The sequence below is a fragment of the Osmia bicornis genome, chromosome 6, assembly GCF_907164935.1.
Source record: "Osmia bicornis bicornis chromosome 6, iOsmBic2.1, whole genome shotgun sequence".
NCBI classification, from domain to species: Eukaryota; Metazoa; Arthropoda; class Insecta; order Hymenoptera; family Megachilidae; genus Osmia; species Osmia bicornis.
The window spans coordinates 10,481,797-10,501,021 of NC_060221.1; the positions used below are offsets into that span (position 1 = coordinate 10,481,797).

At 34.4% G+C, this 19,225-nt stretch overlaps 1 protein-coding gene across 1 annotated transcript; it reads left to right on the forward strand.

Moving 5' to 3' along the window:
• The first annotated feature begins 1,570 nt into the window (after positions 1–1,570).
• On the forward strand, positions 1,571–5,783 carry LOC114880797 (zinc metalloproteinase nas-4-like). Its single transcript, XM_029197193.2, has 4 exons — positions 1,571–1,916; positions 3,138–3,443; positions 4,184–4,317; positions 5,511–5,783. The coding sequence occupies exons 1-4, from the start codon at positions 1,571–1,573 to the stop codon at positions 5,658–5,660; spliced, it is 936 nt and encodes a 311-aa protein (XP_029053026.1). The 3' UTR covers positions 5,661–5,783.
• Positions 5,784–19,225: the final 13,442 nt, after the last annotated feature.

Below are 19,225 nucleotides of genomic sequence, written 5' to 3' on the forward strand. Positions count from 1 at the left end.
GGAAAGAGTTGTCATATAACATACAATGATCATGGTAACTACAAAATTAAAATGACTTCACAGTTAACAAATGTATCGGAAATTTAATTTTAATTAATATAAATACTGTACATTATGTGGAAATTTTGTTTATGTTATAATGTTAAAAAACACACCTGCGGACGTAATACTTCATTCGACGTAATAATATAATTCAATAATTAGCAAGTGCCATCAAAGTCTGAAAAGGACCAGCATGTATGGTTCTGTGAAAATGAATAATTTAATTTACATATATAATAAAAATTAAATAATTACTAAATGTAATAGTAACCTCTAAAATTCAAAATTATTGAGATTAGTTAAGTTTAATTTTTAAGTTTACCAACAATTATTTAGAGGTTTTAAAGTAGAATATTTTATTCTGTAGATAGTAAAAGAAAAAAGACTAATATTTACATCCGTGTGTAGGGATTAGAGATAAAGCTGTATTAGACTATAAACTTAAAAAAATAAAAACATAAAAAACAAACCATAGTACTCACAGAAGCTTACGCATCATGAATAATCCTCTTTTAATTACTTTGTCTATAACAGATACAACATATCGAACTACAATTCTTTTCTCGTCGCTGAAAAGGAAAATACGTACATAATTATTTACTAAAGTACTAAATAATCATTAATCACATCGTTCTATGTTATTATTTAATAAGGATCTTTTTAACCGTTATTCAATGTCGGTGATGTCTGAATTTCCATGGAAACACTCGTATTAGATACTTGAAATTATTAAAAAAGTAAATAAGTTTTATTGTTAACCCTTGAACAGGATCCTGGGAGCATCGTGACCCAAACTTATAAAATATATGCAAGGATATTAATCTAAAGTTAAATGTATAATTTTTAAACGAAAGAGTTTCATGTATTGAAACAATAATTTTTAAAGGAGCAACGTAAAATTTAGAAAATGATAATAATATGAAGTACAAAATTATATACAAATTAGAACTTTCTCCATGGTCCGCCGTCCGAGGGTTAAAAATAAAAATACTAAATTGACGTAAGAATCCATCACCCCTATTATTTGAAATCCTTAATTAATTTTAATTAGAAATAATCATATTCGAAATTTTGCAATGATGGATAATAAATATCATGAAATATAAAAATAAAGGTATGTACTATCTAATGAAACCTTCAACAGCTTCAGTACGACAATCCACACGTGAAACTTTTCTATGCCATAAAGAATATTCGAAAGGACTTTCGATTATGAATCAATGAACGTCATTTATTACCATCATTCAAACATTCTCTCTATTCGATGACCGTCCAGCAATACGTGACAATTGTCCAGTGTATCGTGGGAGCCTTCTAGGAATCGAACTGGCAAATCTCGACTTCCTGTTACCCAAAGTCCACGGTTATCAGTGACCGTCCCCGATCGCTTCCGCATCGAGCGGAAACATCGAACGGGTGGGGTTCTTCAGGTGTGTATAAAGCCAGGAAGAACTGGCTGATTTTCGTCAGTGGAATCGCTTCGGACCCTAGCGTGAATTTCCTTTTCTTTCCTGAAAATTTATCCACCATGAACAGTCTGATCATTCTCTCGTTTGCATTCGTCTTTTTGTTATCTTCAACGTCTGCATGGCCGTTTCGTCGAAGAGACGTGTTAGACAATTCGGTGAACAGTCCTGACGGTGTGATCGCTCATCTTCAGCATTTTGGACCGATGCTTTATCGGTTTCCCGATAACGAAACTGGGACGATCGTAGCGAGCTGGCACGAGGGCTGGGACAGAAATCCGGAGGAATTGGGAAACTATGCGGAGGGTGATATCCTTTTTCCGCCGCAGCTCGAAAAAAATGGCCTGAAAGCGGAGTCCGCTAGATGGCCTGGCGGTGTTGTGCCTTATATGATTAGTCCTTATTTCGGTAAGTGATTTTTATACGCTCACTTTTATTGATATTGTTTGTCTTAAGAAAACCAAGTCTTATATGTAACAATTCATTTTTAATTGTTATTTTTTTTAATAACATGTTTATCAAATCAAAATCACTTCTTTAATATTAATCTTAAAGGCATAAGTGAAAACACATAATTTTTTGAAAACTTTTAGATGAGAAAAGTAATACATACATTTTTATTATTTTCTAATTGGTAAACTCGTTAAGCTCTTCCTTGGTCTTTCTACGGTTTTGTGTTAAATATTGATGAACAATCAACGGCTCAGAAAAAGAATAGTATTAGTATTATGCTGTTCTGCTAAGGCTAATAATTGATGTACCTGCAATTTTTACAAATTTCGTGTTGTGAGCAATTCAGATACTAAATTGTATTTTTTTATTTATCTCTAAAGCAGAAAGCTGTATCTATTGTGTACATTCATATAATTGCGTACAAAAGTTTTATGGATCTGTGTTGGTTAGTTGCTGTGATTAGGCAAATAAAAGTATCTTACATATGCGTATGTGAGCCAATCCGTGTCAATCTATGCTGATCTATACCGATCTATGCCGATCCGTGCCGATCAGTTAGGTTACGAGGGCAGTATATGTAACAATATTATAAGGTAGAAAATTTAGAGTTAAAATTTGAAAATGTATATCATCAATAATTAGAGTTTAAATGCTTCTTACTATATGTCCATTTTTATTGTGACGATCTACGTACAATATCAATAGTACATATATTGCCAACTTTAACGGTAATGATAATAATAAATTGGCGGCTTTAATAGCGGGTGTTCAATTATTTTCTTTGACAAATTTTGAAGCAACTTAACCACTATAGAACTTCAAGTCAGTTTGATAGTTTCAGAAATATTATTGATTTTTGAAAATGAAGAGTATTCTTTTTTTTATTTATATATAAAGTGTATAAATTAATTTGATGCCTTTAGTATTACGCCTTTTTTATCACTATTTCAAATTTGAATATTTCCCCGCGCTTCTGTGTATTTGAAAAGTGACACAAGGATATGACAACGATAATGATTACTGCAATAACTGGAAAAACCATGACTTTTTACGAATAAATTTTCAGTTAAAAAAAAAATAAACAGAAATAGAATTAATTTGTACATGAAATACTTTACTTATACGACGAACGATCAAAGACAATGTGCAATTTTTCATGGTCGAATGGAATTACAGATACTCAAAAGCGAAACTTGATTTTCGACGCCATGAATGACTATCACAAATATACTTGCATCAAGTTCAAACCCTATACTGGTGAGGAGAACGATTATATTAGAATCACTGCTGGAAATAGCGGCTGCTGGAGCAGCGTAGGAAGAATCGGTGGACAGCAGGACGTAAATCTTCAAGTTCCAGGCTGTTTGGTGAAAAAGGGTACAGTGATACACGAATTGATGCATGCAATAGGGTTTTTGCACGAGCAGAGTAGATTCGAGAGGGACGAATACGTGACGATCCAGTGGCAAAATATTTTGAATGGTAAGTACACTTGATAGAGTTTTTAAATACAGTATTAGTTGAAAATTTAAGATCATTTTTGATTATTTTAATAATTATGTTGTCATCTTGAAGATATGCGTATGACATATTTTTTGGTACCTATCTATAACTTTTGAAATTTTACATTCTTTTTTATATTAATAGAAGGATATTAATAAAATTATTGTTAATTACTAATGACTAATTTAATTATTAATTTTCAAATTGTAATTAGCATCTGATAGATTAAATAAACATAAAGTAAAGAATAATGGCGTAAAAAGCTAAAAATTAAAGTGCCAATTAATACTAATTAAGCATAAATAATGATAACATTACTTTTCCAATCTTACGTCTTTTTCTACGACTAATAGAAGTCTATTTGTACAATTGTATTTGAGAGGTCCATTCAAAGTTTATTGCAAAATTACTAAATTTCAATCAGTATCTGATAAAATGAATGAAAGTAGGCTCAAGAGAAATGCTTTAAATATTTAAACATCATAATCCTGAATATGTAACAGAGGTCAAAATGTTGATATTAATATTAACAAAGTGCAAGTACCAATAATATTATTAATTATATTTCTATCACTATTAATACAATTATTATAATTAATAATATAATCTATCCATGGTTCGCCGTTCGAGGGTTAAAGACGTCAGTCATTCGTAATCCTCATCTATGTCCTAGATTATTCTATGTTCTCATTTCATATATTTCTTTTTTTTCTATTTAGGACATACTGGAAATTTTGAAAAAGCCTCAAAACAGACCACTGACGCGTTCGGTGTTGGCTATGATTATGGCAGCGTGATGCATTATTCTGCAAACGCGTTTTCCAAGAACGGTCAACCCACCATAATGCCCAAAGTAAGTAAATATGTAATATATCAAGTTAATATTATCAAGGTCTATGTCCTTTCATATGATAATTTTTATAGATGGTTTTGCAATTTAAAAAGATCTCGTAAATTTCAAGAATTATTAATGAGCATGTGACGCGATCAGTATCATGTTACCTACTGTTATTCCTTTTACCATTTTAAAGGAAATTTACCTTCGAAATCATGTTTTTAATAAGCTAACATTTTTATCAAAACAACTCATTGATTTTCTTCAAGTTTATTAGAATATACAGGGTGTGTTATAATATGTAGTCATAACTTCAGTAGTTAATTTAATAGGTACAAACAAAATAAAATTTATACAATCATTTGCCTTTTCTGAACTTGCTTACGAATTATAACAGTTCCAGTCTTATATTATTTTTTTATGACAAAAAAAGAATGGAAAGAATGGGAAACAATTCTTCTAAAAACTTGGTTATTATTATTAGTGTAACTAGGCAGGGGCGAGAGTGGATTTGGCCATCTCAACATTCTAAGATTCTAAGGTTTTAAAATTATTTAATTTTCTCTTAAACTTTTGTAAAACGCAAGATGTCAAACACTTGACATTGTTAATAAAGTTAAAGGATCTGGCCCACTCCAGAAAAATTTTGTCATTCTGGAATGTTGGAATTCTGAAATTTGGAAATTATGGAATTGTGAAATTTTATAATTTTATAATTATGGAATGATGAGTGAGCCAGTTCACATTTTTGGAAGCCCACGCCTAATCTGCCCTGTACCTAATTACATCAGTGATCAGATCAATTCATAAATTCGTTCGCAGCTAATAGATTAAGGAACATTATAAAATTCAATAAATACACATTTATTCAAACAATTGTATATTAATTAATAATGTTTTGCTATCTGGTAAGTAATTCTTGTTAAGTAATGGGATCTGTATGTAACCCTTGAAGAGCGGAGCTTGGGTTAATCATGACCCAAATTTACAAAATAAATACAAGGATATGAACTTAAAGTTAGTTCTCTCCATAGCTCTCTCCATGATCCGCCGTTCGAGGGTTAAGAATGAATTAATAAGATATGCACGAATTTATGGACTGACCTGATAAAACCAAAGTGGGTCACTTGTCAGTACAATACTTACAGTAAAGGATATTTTATGAGATTGCGTTCTACACCCACGTTAGCATGTCCAATGGTTGTCCGTAGGAAACTGGCGGCCTTCTAAGTTTTATTGGCGAAATATTCCAGGGTGCGAACAAAGGTCAGCTGGGACAAAGAGAAGGCTTCAGCAAGAGGGACATTCAAAAGATCCGGAAGATGTACAAATGTGGCAAACGTAGAAGAAACAGTTACTGATTTTTGGAAAGTTGAACGATTACTTGATGGAAACTTTGACGTCCTCTAGCTTCTACAGGAAAGATGAAAGTGGAGAATCTAGTCCTTTAATTAAGCTTTACCTCGTCTTTAAACTCTGTATTCATGAAAGTGGTACGAATTTAGAAACGGTCATGGCAAATCAATATCGACAAGGAGAGGAATGTAAATTTAGAGAAACGTGGGTGCTTGTAACATTGGTGAATGTATATAAATAATTGTAGTATTAAATATTACTTGTATTTAATGGTTTAATATTGTAATAAATGCATACCATGAAATTCCATTGCATACCATTATTTATGTCCATAGATTTAACTACTTGAAATTTGTAAGAAATGTTTAGTAGATGTTATTCTTGCCATTGACGTAACTAAGGAGGGACGAGGATGGGCCTGGTCCCCCTAAAAGTCTGGACTGACCTCTCCCCAGAAGTGTGGATCTTTAATACTTGAAAATTTTTAGATTCCAAAATTCCAGAACTTATAAACTTCAAAATTCCAAAATTTTAGATTTTCTACATATAAGAATTCCAAAATTACAATTCTCCAAAATTTCAAAATTCTGAAATTTCAAAATATCAGAATTCCAAAATTACAGATCTTCAAAAATTTAACGATTCCAAAATTCCAAATTTCTAAAGTTCAAAAATTTCAAAATATCGGAACACTAGAATTTCAAAATTTCAGATTTCCAAAATTCCAGGGAAATTTTTAAGGGACAAATTTTTAAGGGACCTGTCCCACTCCAGAAGAAAGCCAATGACTTTTGCCCAAATTAAGATTTTTTTCGGTACATATACGTAAAATTCAAAAATTGCTAATTAAACACTCGATCATTTTTCATGCAAAAAATTAAACTTTTTCTAAGCAACTCTACCATTTCTTTCTTTCTCAATATTTTTTAGTTCGTAGGTATAGCCTTCCTCATATAGATTCAGAAACTTTATGATTTTTCTATTTCATACAATTGCAACGACTAGTTTCATAGGAATCATGGGCAAGAAATTATTTTATAAAACATGTTACACATGTTTTAGGCTAAACATCTGCTCGAATATATTCGAGTAGTTCGAATTTTTCATGTAGCTCGCTTTTATATCAAACAGTTCGACGATTTCGAGTAGCTCGGCAAATTCAAGCGATCGACTCGGCTCGAACAATCGAAGCGAGTTCAGCTCGGCTTGTAAATTACGAGTACTCGCACACCTCTACCTGTGACAATCCTAGCGTATCATCAACAACCGTCTGCAATTTTACATACACTAAACCAGATTATATGTACATCAGATTATACTAATCTGATAACTTGCACTTGCATAAAACCTTAGGCAGACTAATGATTGTGTAGCTGCAGCAATGGGTAACCCATAATTATTATGTTTCCTCAGGTACCGTTCAATTTTGGGTAATATACCGTGTAAAACAGATGTGTTAGAGAATCTGAACCGTCTCTTGAATTCCGATTCCTCATAAAATTCAAACGGATTATTTGCATCGCGAATATACTGTTTCGGCATTCGCGATGCTTCTGAACTTTCAAAATCAATATCTTCGATATCTTCAATTTCATAGATATCAATTGAATCCATTTATTTTATTCTGAAACACACAATTAACCCTGGAGTGGTCGCGTTCCTAAATGTTTCTTGATTGGTCGCGTGGTTGACAGGTGTCACCCACCCTTGTTTCTTTCTCTTTTTTAATTATCCATGTATTTTTTTTACCTAAGGAAGTTTAATATAAAATAATTTTTAACAAAAAATACAACCGACTTCGAAATGTACTAAAAAGTATGAAATAATTTCTACTTCATTTATACAAATACCCAACAGCTATTAATAAAACCTATTTACTCCTTAAATCGTATACTAAATACATTTCAACCTTTTCGGAGGCGGCGCAAAATTAAAAACTTTCTTCTACTAGGAAGATCGTAGTTCAGGCGTCAGCAACCTATCAAATCGTTATTAGCATCATCGTATATTCGGGTATTATTAATTTTGCGCCGCCTCCAAAAAGGTTGAAATGTATTTAGTATACGATTTAACGAGTAAATAGGTTTTATTAATAGCTGTTGGGTATTTGTATAAATGAAGTAGAAATTATTTCATAATTTTTAGTGCATTTCGAAGTCGGTTGTATTTTTTATTAAAAATTATTTTATTTCACACTTTTTAGTGGAACAAGCAGTATTTGTAGGATGCTTATTGGTTAATTGATTTCTTATTGGTTAATTGCAATAACGATAGTTTTCAACGCTAACAAGTTCCATACATTTTTGCAAGTGGGATCATCGCGGAAATATCTCTTATTAAATGCGAAAGGTTTCATCGCGATCGGTACATGCCTTGCAGACTATACATATGTAATATAGAAACAGTAGAAAATCGGCGACTGCATGCTCACTCATACACCGGTAGAGACACGTAGGCATACGTAGAATTCAATGTAGTAGTAACAATAGTTTTCCACGAATATCTCGGAAACTAAAGCTTTCCGTTAATTAAGCATAAGGAAAAAGTTGTTTAGAATCATGCCTCCGACAACATATTAAAAGATCATTGAAATCGTCCTATCTTGAGATTAAAAACTTCATGTATTTTGCAATAACAATGAAAAAATGAAACATTTTTTCTTAATGGGACCAATCGGAAGACATACCCTACAAGATGCAAAAGGTTTCGTTCCGATTGGTCCAACCATGTCGGTGAACACACACAGAAAAAAAAAAAAACATATTGATCGAATTGAGTAACCTCCTCCTTTTTGAAGTCGGTTAAAAAATAATATATGGGTTAATAAAAGGAAACAATTAATAAATATAATTTTATTAAAAAACATTACACTAAAAAATATAAAATAAAAAAATTGGAAACAATTATGACAAACACTTTTTAAGTGCTCAGTGCATATCCACTTATTGCATTTAGCACACCATTTCCCAATGGTTTTATCTCTTTGGCGTCCACAACCATAGCAACGACCGCGGGGGCCTTCTTGTCCAGTTGTTGATGGTGCATCTGTTTGCTGAATGCCTAATAGTACCCTAGCCCTTCGCCTCAGTTCAATCGGGATTTGTGCTATGGTTTCACGGTATTGAATTTGAGGTTCTACCATATGACAAGCCAAATCAAGTAAAGCTTCATTTCTTGGTATTTTATTGTTAGTATTGCATCTTAAAATTATTGCTGCATTTAAAGGCGTAGACACGGGTAATGCAGCGAGGTGATAGTACCGGCAAAAATGGGCCTAAAAAGGGGCTCTGATGAACTAGGATTCAAGTTCAGACACTCATGGAAAGGTACTGACATGCTCAGCGTGTAGCTTAGGGGTGGGAGGGAGTTCTAAGAAAATGACTGCAGGTGGGTGACATATGTCAACCACGCGCCCACTCCAGGGTTAAACACCTCTTAACCTTAAAATATCCGCTTTTACTAAAAGACAACCCGATGCGACATACCTTTTTCACCAAATAAGATCTTTTTAAGTCCACGTTCGACTCGACTTGACGAAAACGGCCTTTCTGACGTCATATAAAATCTTATTTGAGCAAGATCTTTATTAAGCAAATGCTTAAGATTCGACTCCCAAGTTTGTCTTAAATCGCGACTATGCATCTAGAGGGTGTCTTAAGCATTTGCTTAAGATATAAGTCTCGACTATGAATACCACCCTAGGTGACTCTAGGGGCTTTATTTCCCCACCCGCTTATTACTACTACTACTACTATTACTATACCAATACTCCACAGCTATTAATAAAACCTATTTAATCGTTAAATAGTATACTAAATACATTTCAATCTTTTCGGAGGCGGCGCAAAATTAAAAATACCCGAATAAACAATGCTGCGAATAACGATTTGATTGCGATATGGCGAACTTGGTAATTAATAAATCGTAAGAAAAAATACAGAACCTTATAGATACGGCTGAAAACATTTGTAATTGTAACGACTGTATCAGAAGTTGGCAGCACTTCTGATGTGCATACATGTAGCTAATGCACAATGGGTATGTTGATTCCCGTTGAATATTGTTTACTTGAAATTATCAAATGGGTCATTTGTCATAGGTCGCCGAAGCGACGCCTGAACTAGGATCTTCCTAATAGAAGAAAAGCTTTTAATTTTGTCTCGCCTCCGAAAAGGTTGAAATGTATTTAGTATACTATTTAACGATTAAATAGGTTTTATTAATAGGTGTGGAGTATTGCTATAAATGAAATAGAAATTATTTTATACCTCTTAGCGCATTTTGTTAATGCAGCAAGAGGTTTTATTAATAATTGTCGTAGTTGTATAAACAAAATATAAATTATTTTACACTTTCTAGAGCATCTCGAAGTCGGTTGTATTTTTTCTTCTAAATTTTTTTCATTTTCTATAGATTCAATTGATTTAAAACTTATTCTTCTAATATATGACATCTTTTTATTTAAAAATTATACATGTTAATTTTAGATTAATAGCCTTGTGTATGTTTTATAATTTTTGATCTCGATTGACCCAGGCTCCTTTGTTCAAGAGTTAATGAAACTCAGAATCATTTTTTATCGTTCTTTTGTTAATTATTCAATTTAATTTTAATTAAACTCATAATATTGGAGAGCAGCTTGACAAGCAACGTGTTAATAAAGTAACAATTCGATTTATTTTGAAATAAAAGAAAGAAAAACGACAAGTAACAAGTGTACAAATAAAATGTTACTTACGTGTCGTTCGTATAAAAGTTCTGTAATCGTCCAGATGGCCTTCTGGCTTAACATTTCAGGGCTGAACCGCATTCCAACTGGGTCAGACCAATCGATTCAATGAATGAAAATAACTGAAAGATATTTATATTAAATGCAATGAATACAAGCAAAAGTAGCTACGGATATTCTGAAAGAATGTTAAGTATGTACAAATGTGATTAATAATTTAAACTTTAAACAACCCAATATTAATGTTTCTAATACTTTTGGTATGCAACTCATCTTAGACTCTTCAAAGTCTATTTTTCAAGATTTTTCAAGTCGTCAATCACTGTCCAACGTACTTCATACCTTTCTTTATTTTAGTCCGGGATCTCGCACTAGAACTGACTAACGTAAGGGTGTTATCGTGACGAATCGAGTGCAAAGTGGTGTTTTACATTAATTGCAAGTGTGCACGGCTGCATTGGTGGATGTATTGTATATGGTTTTTCTTGAGAGTACTGTGTATGAAAGTATGGGAAGTGCTTGTCTTGAGACTGGAACTGTCGGGGTATCTGCAGTTTTTAGGTATTACGAGGTGAGAATACAGGACTAAGCAGGAGCTTGTAACATTTGAAACATCTTTGTCCCTTATGATTCCAAACCGTTTACACTACATGAGATCATCATGCGTCAGCCGCCACGATGACAAACATACTCCGATAACACACCGATACTTTGTACTGTCGTCGAATCAACGGAGACGGTTTGGTAGTTTAGTAAATACTTTATTTGTTGAGACAAAGTTTGATACAACTGTTATATCGACGTTACGACCGGTAGAAAGACAGTGAACTACTGACCACGAGACCTGCGGAGAGTCCCATTTTATAGTGGGATTTCAAAGGAAAAATGAGGGTAGGGGTATTCTGTGGGATGGATTTGGTGATGCAGCATTTGGGAAGGATTCGGAAACATAAATATACGTAACAGGGACAACTGGTCACGTACACGCCCGGAAAATGGAAAAGGGTTGGATACATAAATATTGGGAAGACCCATGCGAAAAGGGCCAGCTGCCAGTCAGAGATATGATTGGGAAAGGATAATGGTAAAGGTCTGAAAACATAAATAGTGACCACATCTGTTTGTCTTGGGACCGCAGATTGGATCAGCATCAAGAGGGAGACAGTACGATAGTACCCCGATGACACGCCCATACATTGTACCTAGCTGATACACCGATGCTTGTACCCCTCAAAGTTGACGAAACCGAAGATATAAAAAGGAATCAGTAGGACTCAATAAAGGAGAATATTGTCGACCATTAAAGTGTGCACGTCTTTTCATTTACCTTCTTACTAACGAGTATCTACGGATACCGTTTGTCAGGGATTCATCAAGTTTAGTTACATTTTTCCCGTAACGAGCTTATCTTGCGTTAAGTAAGCAGTCTGCGCGTGGGAATGGCTGATAATTAAGTTTGCTACAGATAATTATAAAATATGAAAGTTCTCATTCAACATTCTTATATGAAATATGATGTTGTAATATTACTTTGAAATTTATTAATTTATTGCTAACAGAAAATGTAACTTACGTAACGTTCACAATTATTGTAGTATGTATTGGGTTTTTATTGTTTCAATCAAATAATAATTTCACGAAATTTCAAATTTATTTAACCAGTCATAATTATGTAGCGAGAAATTTCTTTTTTTTGGGAATAAAGTATCTTGGAAAAGAAATATTTTAAGATTTTTCTATTAAAATTAATAATCATTTATAAATTAATCTAGTAAAGATTTAAATATTATACTGTAACATTTATTTATTGGAAAATTTAGTAAGACTTCGGAATAGTACCACACTTGGATTTCGTTCAAACTGTAGGTAAAGAGTGTTTAGGGTAACTAACTACAATATGAAGTCTCAACGTGTGGAAATGCCAATGTGTGAAGTTGTGGTATATCGAGTTTTCTAGCTTCCTTAAGCGAATTTATAGTTTAAATTGAAAAAAAAACCTAACCCAACCCTTTTCTCTCACGTGGAGGAAATCTTCGAAAAGACACCTCCAGCCCCCCTGGGGAGGAGCCGAGGGTAGTGCTGGATTTTTACCGGCTAAAACCCCCACGGTGACCTACATTGGGCGTTAGGAAGGGCCCCGGGACCCAACCACCCATGGCGCGTTGGCGCCCCTTACTCGGGGGAGGGTCTAGCTTTGGCCCTCCCTCTACGTGCCAAACTCCGCCGCCATCAGGAGCCACACTCGATGACGGCACTCCTCGGGCCGCGTGCAATAGGGACCGAGGCCCCAGCCCCGGCCCCCTGCGGCCTGCGGCCCCGCATAAGCTTCGCGGGGCCGCGCGATCGGTGTTGGGGAAGGAGCGGCCGCCCCTCCCCGGTAGCCCCGGCCACCCGACCTAACCTAACCTTATTTTTCTTTTATTAGTTGGGTTAGGTTAAGTTAGTTTTTTCTTTTGAAGAGAATTCCCAGAAAAGGTGAGAAAGATCGGTTTTCGCGATTTTCTATATCTCGGCACGTTAAAGTTTCCGCACGTTGACACTTTATATTTACGTTACCACTAACCTAACACATAAATGTATGAAGTTTGAACACAATTGAAGTGTGGTACTATTCCCGAGATAAGCCGAAAATTTAAATTGCAATTGAGAAATTAGTATTGTTTAAACTAATATTGCAATTATTCTAAGCTTTTCGCATTTTGATTGAACATTTTTATACTTTATTATATTTTCTCATTTATTCATTTTTTTATTTTTTATAGAAAATTACATTTTGCTTATGAATTGTTAAACTGGATTGATAATGATTAGATTAATTAATAATTAAAAATGTTTGGGAATAAGCTATATATGTGTAAATTAGTTCTCTTCAAGTTTAATATACGTTACAATCCCAATTTATAAACCCTTTGTTACATTAATTCTTAACAGAAATTAAGTTATTGCTATGTATAAAAAGTTCTATAGAAGGCTATATACAAAAATTTGGATCTAGCACCCTAAACATAAGAAGCAGGAATTCCTTTATTAATATGAAGCATGATTTAGAAACAAAATGATATAATTTTTGGCTGTGTTTCCGAATGGCCCCACCAAAATTAAGAACTCAGGTTCGGTATATAACCTAAATTGACTACAAGAACCCGATTAAAGGTGGTTTCAGAGCTGGATGTCTTACCGTTTTCGAGATACCGTGGTAAGGTTACGTTAGGTTAGATTAGGTTAGGTTCTGTGTGTGAGGAGGTAATCACCCTGAAGGAGGAGACGCCGTCGGGGGAGGTCCCTCGACGGCACCGTTAGCTGAGGAGGACGGGGCGGTGGGCCCTGATAACTCTGCCCATCGGTCCCAGCAGGATGAGGGGGGAGCTTTGAGGGAAGATGCAGTGGGGGGATAGGACGGGGGGAATGGGCTTGCCCCTCTCCCCCATCGCAGATAGGCGGCTCCAAGGTGGAGTCGCTGGGCCGCAGGTGGGCGGAGCTGGGGCCACGGTCGCTATTACACGCGACCCGAGGAGTGGCCGGCGTCGGCGGAGTTGGCACGCAGGGGGAGGGTCAAAGGCTGGACCCTCCCCTGGGATGGGGCGTGGAAACGCCATGGGTAGGGGGGTTCCCGTTCCTGTTCGTCAATGGTCCTGGGGCTCTGCTTCAAGCCCAGTGTAGGTCACCGTTTGGGTTTTAGCAGGTGAGAATCCTGCATTACCCCCGGCCCCTCTCCAGGGGGGCTGGGAGTGTCTTGTAGAAGATTTCTCCCATGAAGATTTCTTCATGAAAAAAAAAGGTTAGGTTCTGTGTATGCGCAGTATCGAATAGCATATGTTCAGTATCGAATAGCGCATACCTAGTCCCAAAATTGTACAAAAATTGCTTACCATGTTATCTAAAAAACGGTATGACATCCAGCTCTGAAACCAATTTCAATCGGTGGTGACCGACCGAGCGATGTCTGTCACTGCGTCGCGAATGAATGCCGACAGATTTCACGCGTCCTTCCGAGGTTGTAAGTCTTGGAAAAGCCTGATGACTAGCAGTCCGTCACGACGCGTTGTTTTGCCAAATTAATTTTGAAACAATAGTTGAAAATTACGATTACAATGGTCCGATATTTCTTGGTCATGAACGTTGACCGAATGAAACGTATGACTCCGAAAAAAGAGCATAAGTGTCCGTCGCGTTCGAATGTCGCCGTTTTTAACGTCTCGATTTTTTCTCGTTTAGCGGGGAGCCTGCGTTGATTGGCTTTTTCCGAAAAGCTGACTTTCCAATCAGCATGTCCCCTGAGTACCGAGTTCGCCCTTCCTTACGCCTATAGCGCAATTTCGTTCAGGAGAGGGTGGAATGATACCTGAAGTATCGAAGGACCTCGAAAGTTCGACAACGCCGGGGTTTTTCCATCCAGGTTGGACTTCGAAGGCTCCGTATCGTTAGACGACCGCTGTCGAATTACCCTTTGGAAAGATTCAATTTATGACGAGATTTAGTCATTGGGACCGAAACGAAAATAAAACTAACTCCATTGTTAAAAAAAAAGGAAACTACTATTGCCGGCAATATTACAAAGTTTACTCAAAAATAGCTGTACCGTCGCGAAACCGTCATAAACTAACTTTCGAAATCCTCGTACCGCGTGTTCCTCGGAACGGAACAATCGATTTCTGGTAGTCAATTTAGGTTATATACCGAAGCTGAATTCTCACTTTTGGTGGGGTCCTTCGGAAACTTATCCTGTTTTTTAATTATTAAGTTTCATAGAATTTACTATATAATTAAGAAATATGAATAATAACATAAATATGAATTCAAATTTTCCTGCATAAACGTTTATACGTAAGTGGTGGGCAGCTACAGACTTATACATACATATATGCGGGGCCTTTTCCCTACATTGTCACTCTCTTCGCGAGCGCCTATGGCTTACGGAGAAAGATGGAAGCCTGAGAGGGGTAACCTACGAATAGAGCTAGGAAACTAAGAAAGCCTACGGGTGGCGGTTAGGAATGCCCTTCTTTTCAGTCATCAGAAAGGAAATACAAATGTACTGTTATGTACTGTGCAACCCCCCCCCCCCCCCCCCCTCCCTCCAAGGATTGCCTGGCCGTGTGGGACTCGTATGCTCACCAAAAAATCGTAGCAATACCATACTCATTAAAACCCTGTTCCTCGGGATACCTACTATGCTCTATACTGTACATACATTAAATAAAGCAAAAAAATATAGTTTTATGAAATATTATTTTACATAAAATTTACTGTATTTAGTATTCTTAATTTAGTATTTTCATTTATTCTTTAAAAATACTGAGAATGAAATTAACAAAATATTACTTATAAGAAAATTTCTACACAAGCACATTCACCTTATCTATCTTTTTATATAATGAGATCTCAGTACATACTAAAATTAGTATGTGTCGTCTATGACTTTCAATTGTAACAGCTCATTTATTCAGTTTTTTTAAATTTTCTTTTTTGAAGCGTGACACGTTTGCGAAAGTGTGACCATGCAAATGTAATAAGCAATAAATTCGTTACACAATTTTACAGGAGAACGCGTCACGGTCGATTTAGCCGCATCACTATTAGTCATGAGAAACACTGTCATAGTTTCATCAAAGTGTTATTAACAATGAAGCAACTACAGACTTTGCTTTTTGTTCATTTTTTATGCTGCTTCATGTAAATTTTTGTAAATTCTCACTTGTAAATTTTGAAGCAATTCAATCATTGTAGAGTTTATAAAATAATTTTTAACAAAAACTACAACCGACTTCGAAATGCACTAAAAAGTATGAAATAATTTCTACTTCATTTATACAAATACCCAACAGCTATTAATAAAACCTATTTACTCGTTAAATAATATACTAAATACATTTCAACCTTTTCGGAGGCGGCGCAAAATTAAAAACTTTTCTTCTACTAGGAAGATTCAGGCGTCGACAACCTATCTAATCATTAGTGGCAGCATCGTATATTCGGGTATTTTTAATTTTGCGCTGCCTCCGAAAAGGTTGAAATGTATTTAGTATACTATTTAACGAGTAAATAGGTTTTATTAATAGCTGTTGGGTATTTGTATAAATGAAGTAGAAATTATTTCATACTTTTTAGTGCATTTCGAAGTCGATTGTAGTTTTTGTTAAAAATTATTTTATTTCACACTTTTTAGTGGAACGAGCAGTATTTGTAGGATGCCGTAAGGTCGTTTACCGTTCTTATTGGTTAACTGCAATAACCATAGTTTTTAACAATAACAAGTTCCATACAAGTTATCACAATAGTTATTAACAATAACAAATTGCATAAATTTTTGCAAGTGAGATATCGCGGAAATATCTCCTATTAGATGTGAAAGGTTTCTTCGCAATCGGTACATGCCTTGCAGAGTACACATGTATATAAGAAACAGTAGAGAATCGGCGACTGCATGCTGACTCATACACCGCACAGTGGTCCAGGAACCCGCTTTCCGTGGCCAAAATTAAAACGTCTCTAAATCGACTTTTGACCAAATATAATCAATATAAATATACCAAATATAATTAAGAGAACTAAAATACAACTAAACAAATACAAAAATATAATTTAAAAAAAATTTTTTTATTGTAATTCAGGACTCATAACGATATTCGAATATTTTTTAATAATGAGATATTTTCCCAACCATTCATGATTCTTTTCTTTAAACTTTTGTAGTATACTATACGAATTTGCCCACTTTGTATATAAATTGCAACTAAATTTACGCACTGTTTCCTGAATAGATTTTCTGTACCCTTCAGGAAAATTAGTTTCCTCCATTTTATTAAAAATATATGCAGAAACAGCACCTACTCTTTTTTTTATTAAGTTCACTTCTCCAACCATTAAAAAACTCTTCATATTTGAACGAATATTCGTCTACAAAAATAAGAATATTTAACTCTTTCTGAACGAAACTGTTAAGTGCGAGAAAGAAATAAAACATACTTAAGGACATTTCGGACACTACTGCATATAGTCTTACAAATACTTATAACAAATTAAAATTAAAACTAAAAAATCCGTTTAATATGCATAACTATAATAAAGTTATACTAAATTTACACTTTTTATCACCGATGTTTCGCCTAGCACGTTGACTAAAAGACTATGGCGATGAAGCTGAAACACGTCTCCAAATGATTATTATCTCGTGTTTATAAGAATAAATACTAACAAGAGATAAGAGTCTCGCAAAGAAAACGTTTCGTATTATGTACTCTAGACAGAAGTCACTTCGACCCGAGCGATACGTATGCTGCCGCGGTGGCCGCAACGTCATTTATTGAAATTCGTATAACTTTAAAAGTTGAGGAAGGTTGAACCTAAAATTTATATAATTCTTTAAAGAAATGTTTAAGCTTTCTTATAAAACAAATCTGGTAGCTAGCACTTTTAAGCATTTTTTTAAAACCATCCGCAAAGTTTCAATTGTTGAAAACATTGCACTATTTATACATAAGTTAAAGAACACTTCCGACGCAATTGAATAATCAAAATAGAACTACTAATATGCATAAAGTTGTTCTCAAAAACTATTATTTGATGATCTATAATAAATACTTACAAAAATTAGTTTCACTTCGAATTTCGGAATTTTGACTTCAGCGTGTTGTACACGGTTACACAATCGTCCAAAATGAAAATGATTTTGGGTTTCCTAGTTTTAAAGTGTTCTTAGTTAGTAGGAAAAAAAATTTTTTCAAAACTTTAAACTTGAAAAATTGAATTTTGGCCACGAAAAACAGGTTTCTGGACCACTGTGCACCGGTAGAGACACGTAGGCATACGTAGAATTCAATGTAGTAGTAACAATAGTTTTTCACGAATATCTCGGAAACTATAAAACTTTCCGTAAAAAGTTTTTTAGAATCATGTCCGCGACAACATATTAAAAGGTCATTGAAATCGTCCAATCTTGACATTAAAAACTTCCTGTATTTTGCAATAACAATGAAAAAATGACAATTTTTTTTCAATGGGACCAACTGGAAGACATACCCTACAAGATGCAAAAGGTCTCGTTCCGATTGGTCCATCCATCTCGGAGTAATCGGTGAACACACATAAAAAAAAAAAATATACGTACTGATCGAATTGGGTAACCTCCTCCTTTTCGAAGTCGGTTAAAAATCTGTCTGATATTTATTTGAAGCGGAGAACTTCTAAAATTTTTGGAAAATTATAAAAATTGCATATTATGAACGAAATACAGGTTTGAAGGTGTTGAAAGTTTCAAAATATTATCAGCTCCCAAAAATGAAGACTACACTAAATCCAGATTCTAAAAAAAAGAAGGGTGACTATTATCTGTCTGTCCGCCTGTTTTTTTCTTTTTCTTGTAGGCTTTTCATGTTGGGCTACAATGTCATTCAAATAGTTCAAAATTATTTATACACATAATCATATAAAATATTGACAGATTATGATAGATATTGATAATATAATTCATGTCTGTTCTATAACTTATGAAAATAGAGTCCTTTTTGATACGCAACATTTCTAATAAAAATTTTTTGTATAAATTTGTCCGAATGCTTAAAATTCTTATTAGGTATACAAATTAATTCGGTACCTTTAGCATTACGCTTTTTTAATTACTATATTCGATTTGAAAATTTTCCGCGCTTCTGTGTATTTGAAAAGTAGCTCAAGAATATAATAACAATAACAATTTCTTCAATAATCAAAGTTACTGCGACTTCTTAAAAATAAATCTTCAATGAAAAAAAAAAGAAAAGATACAGAATTAATTTGTACACTTAATATATAATCTGATATTTTAAAATATATTAAACATATATGGTAATACCTAGATGAATA

What these genes read in the sequence shown, in the direction of transcription:
- LOC114880797 (XM_029197193.2), top strand. Translation starts at nt 1,571, where the DNA reads ATGAACAGTCTGATCATTCTCTCGTTTGCATTCGTCTTTTTGTTATCT. An exon ending in TATGATTAGTCCTTATTTCG is followed by an intron (nt 1,917 to 3,137) that starts GTAAGTGATTTT and finishes ATGGAATTACAG; the next exon opens with ATACTCAAAAGCGAAACTTG. An exon ending in AACCCACCATAATGCCCAAA is followed by an intron (nt 4,318 to 5,510) that starts GTAAGTAAATAT and finishes GGTTGTCCGTAG; the next exon opens with GAAACTGGCGGCCTTCTAAG.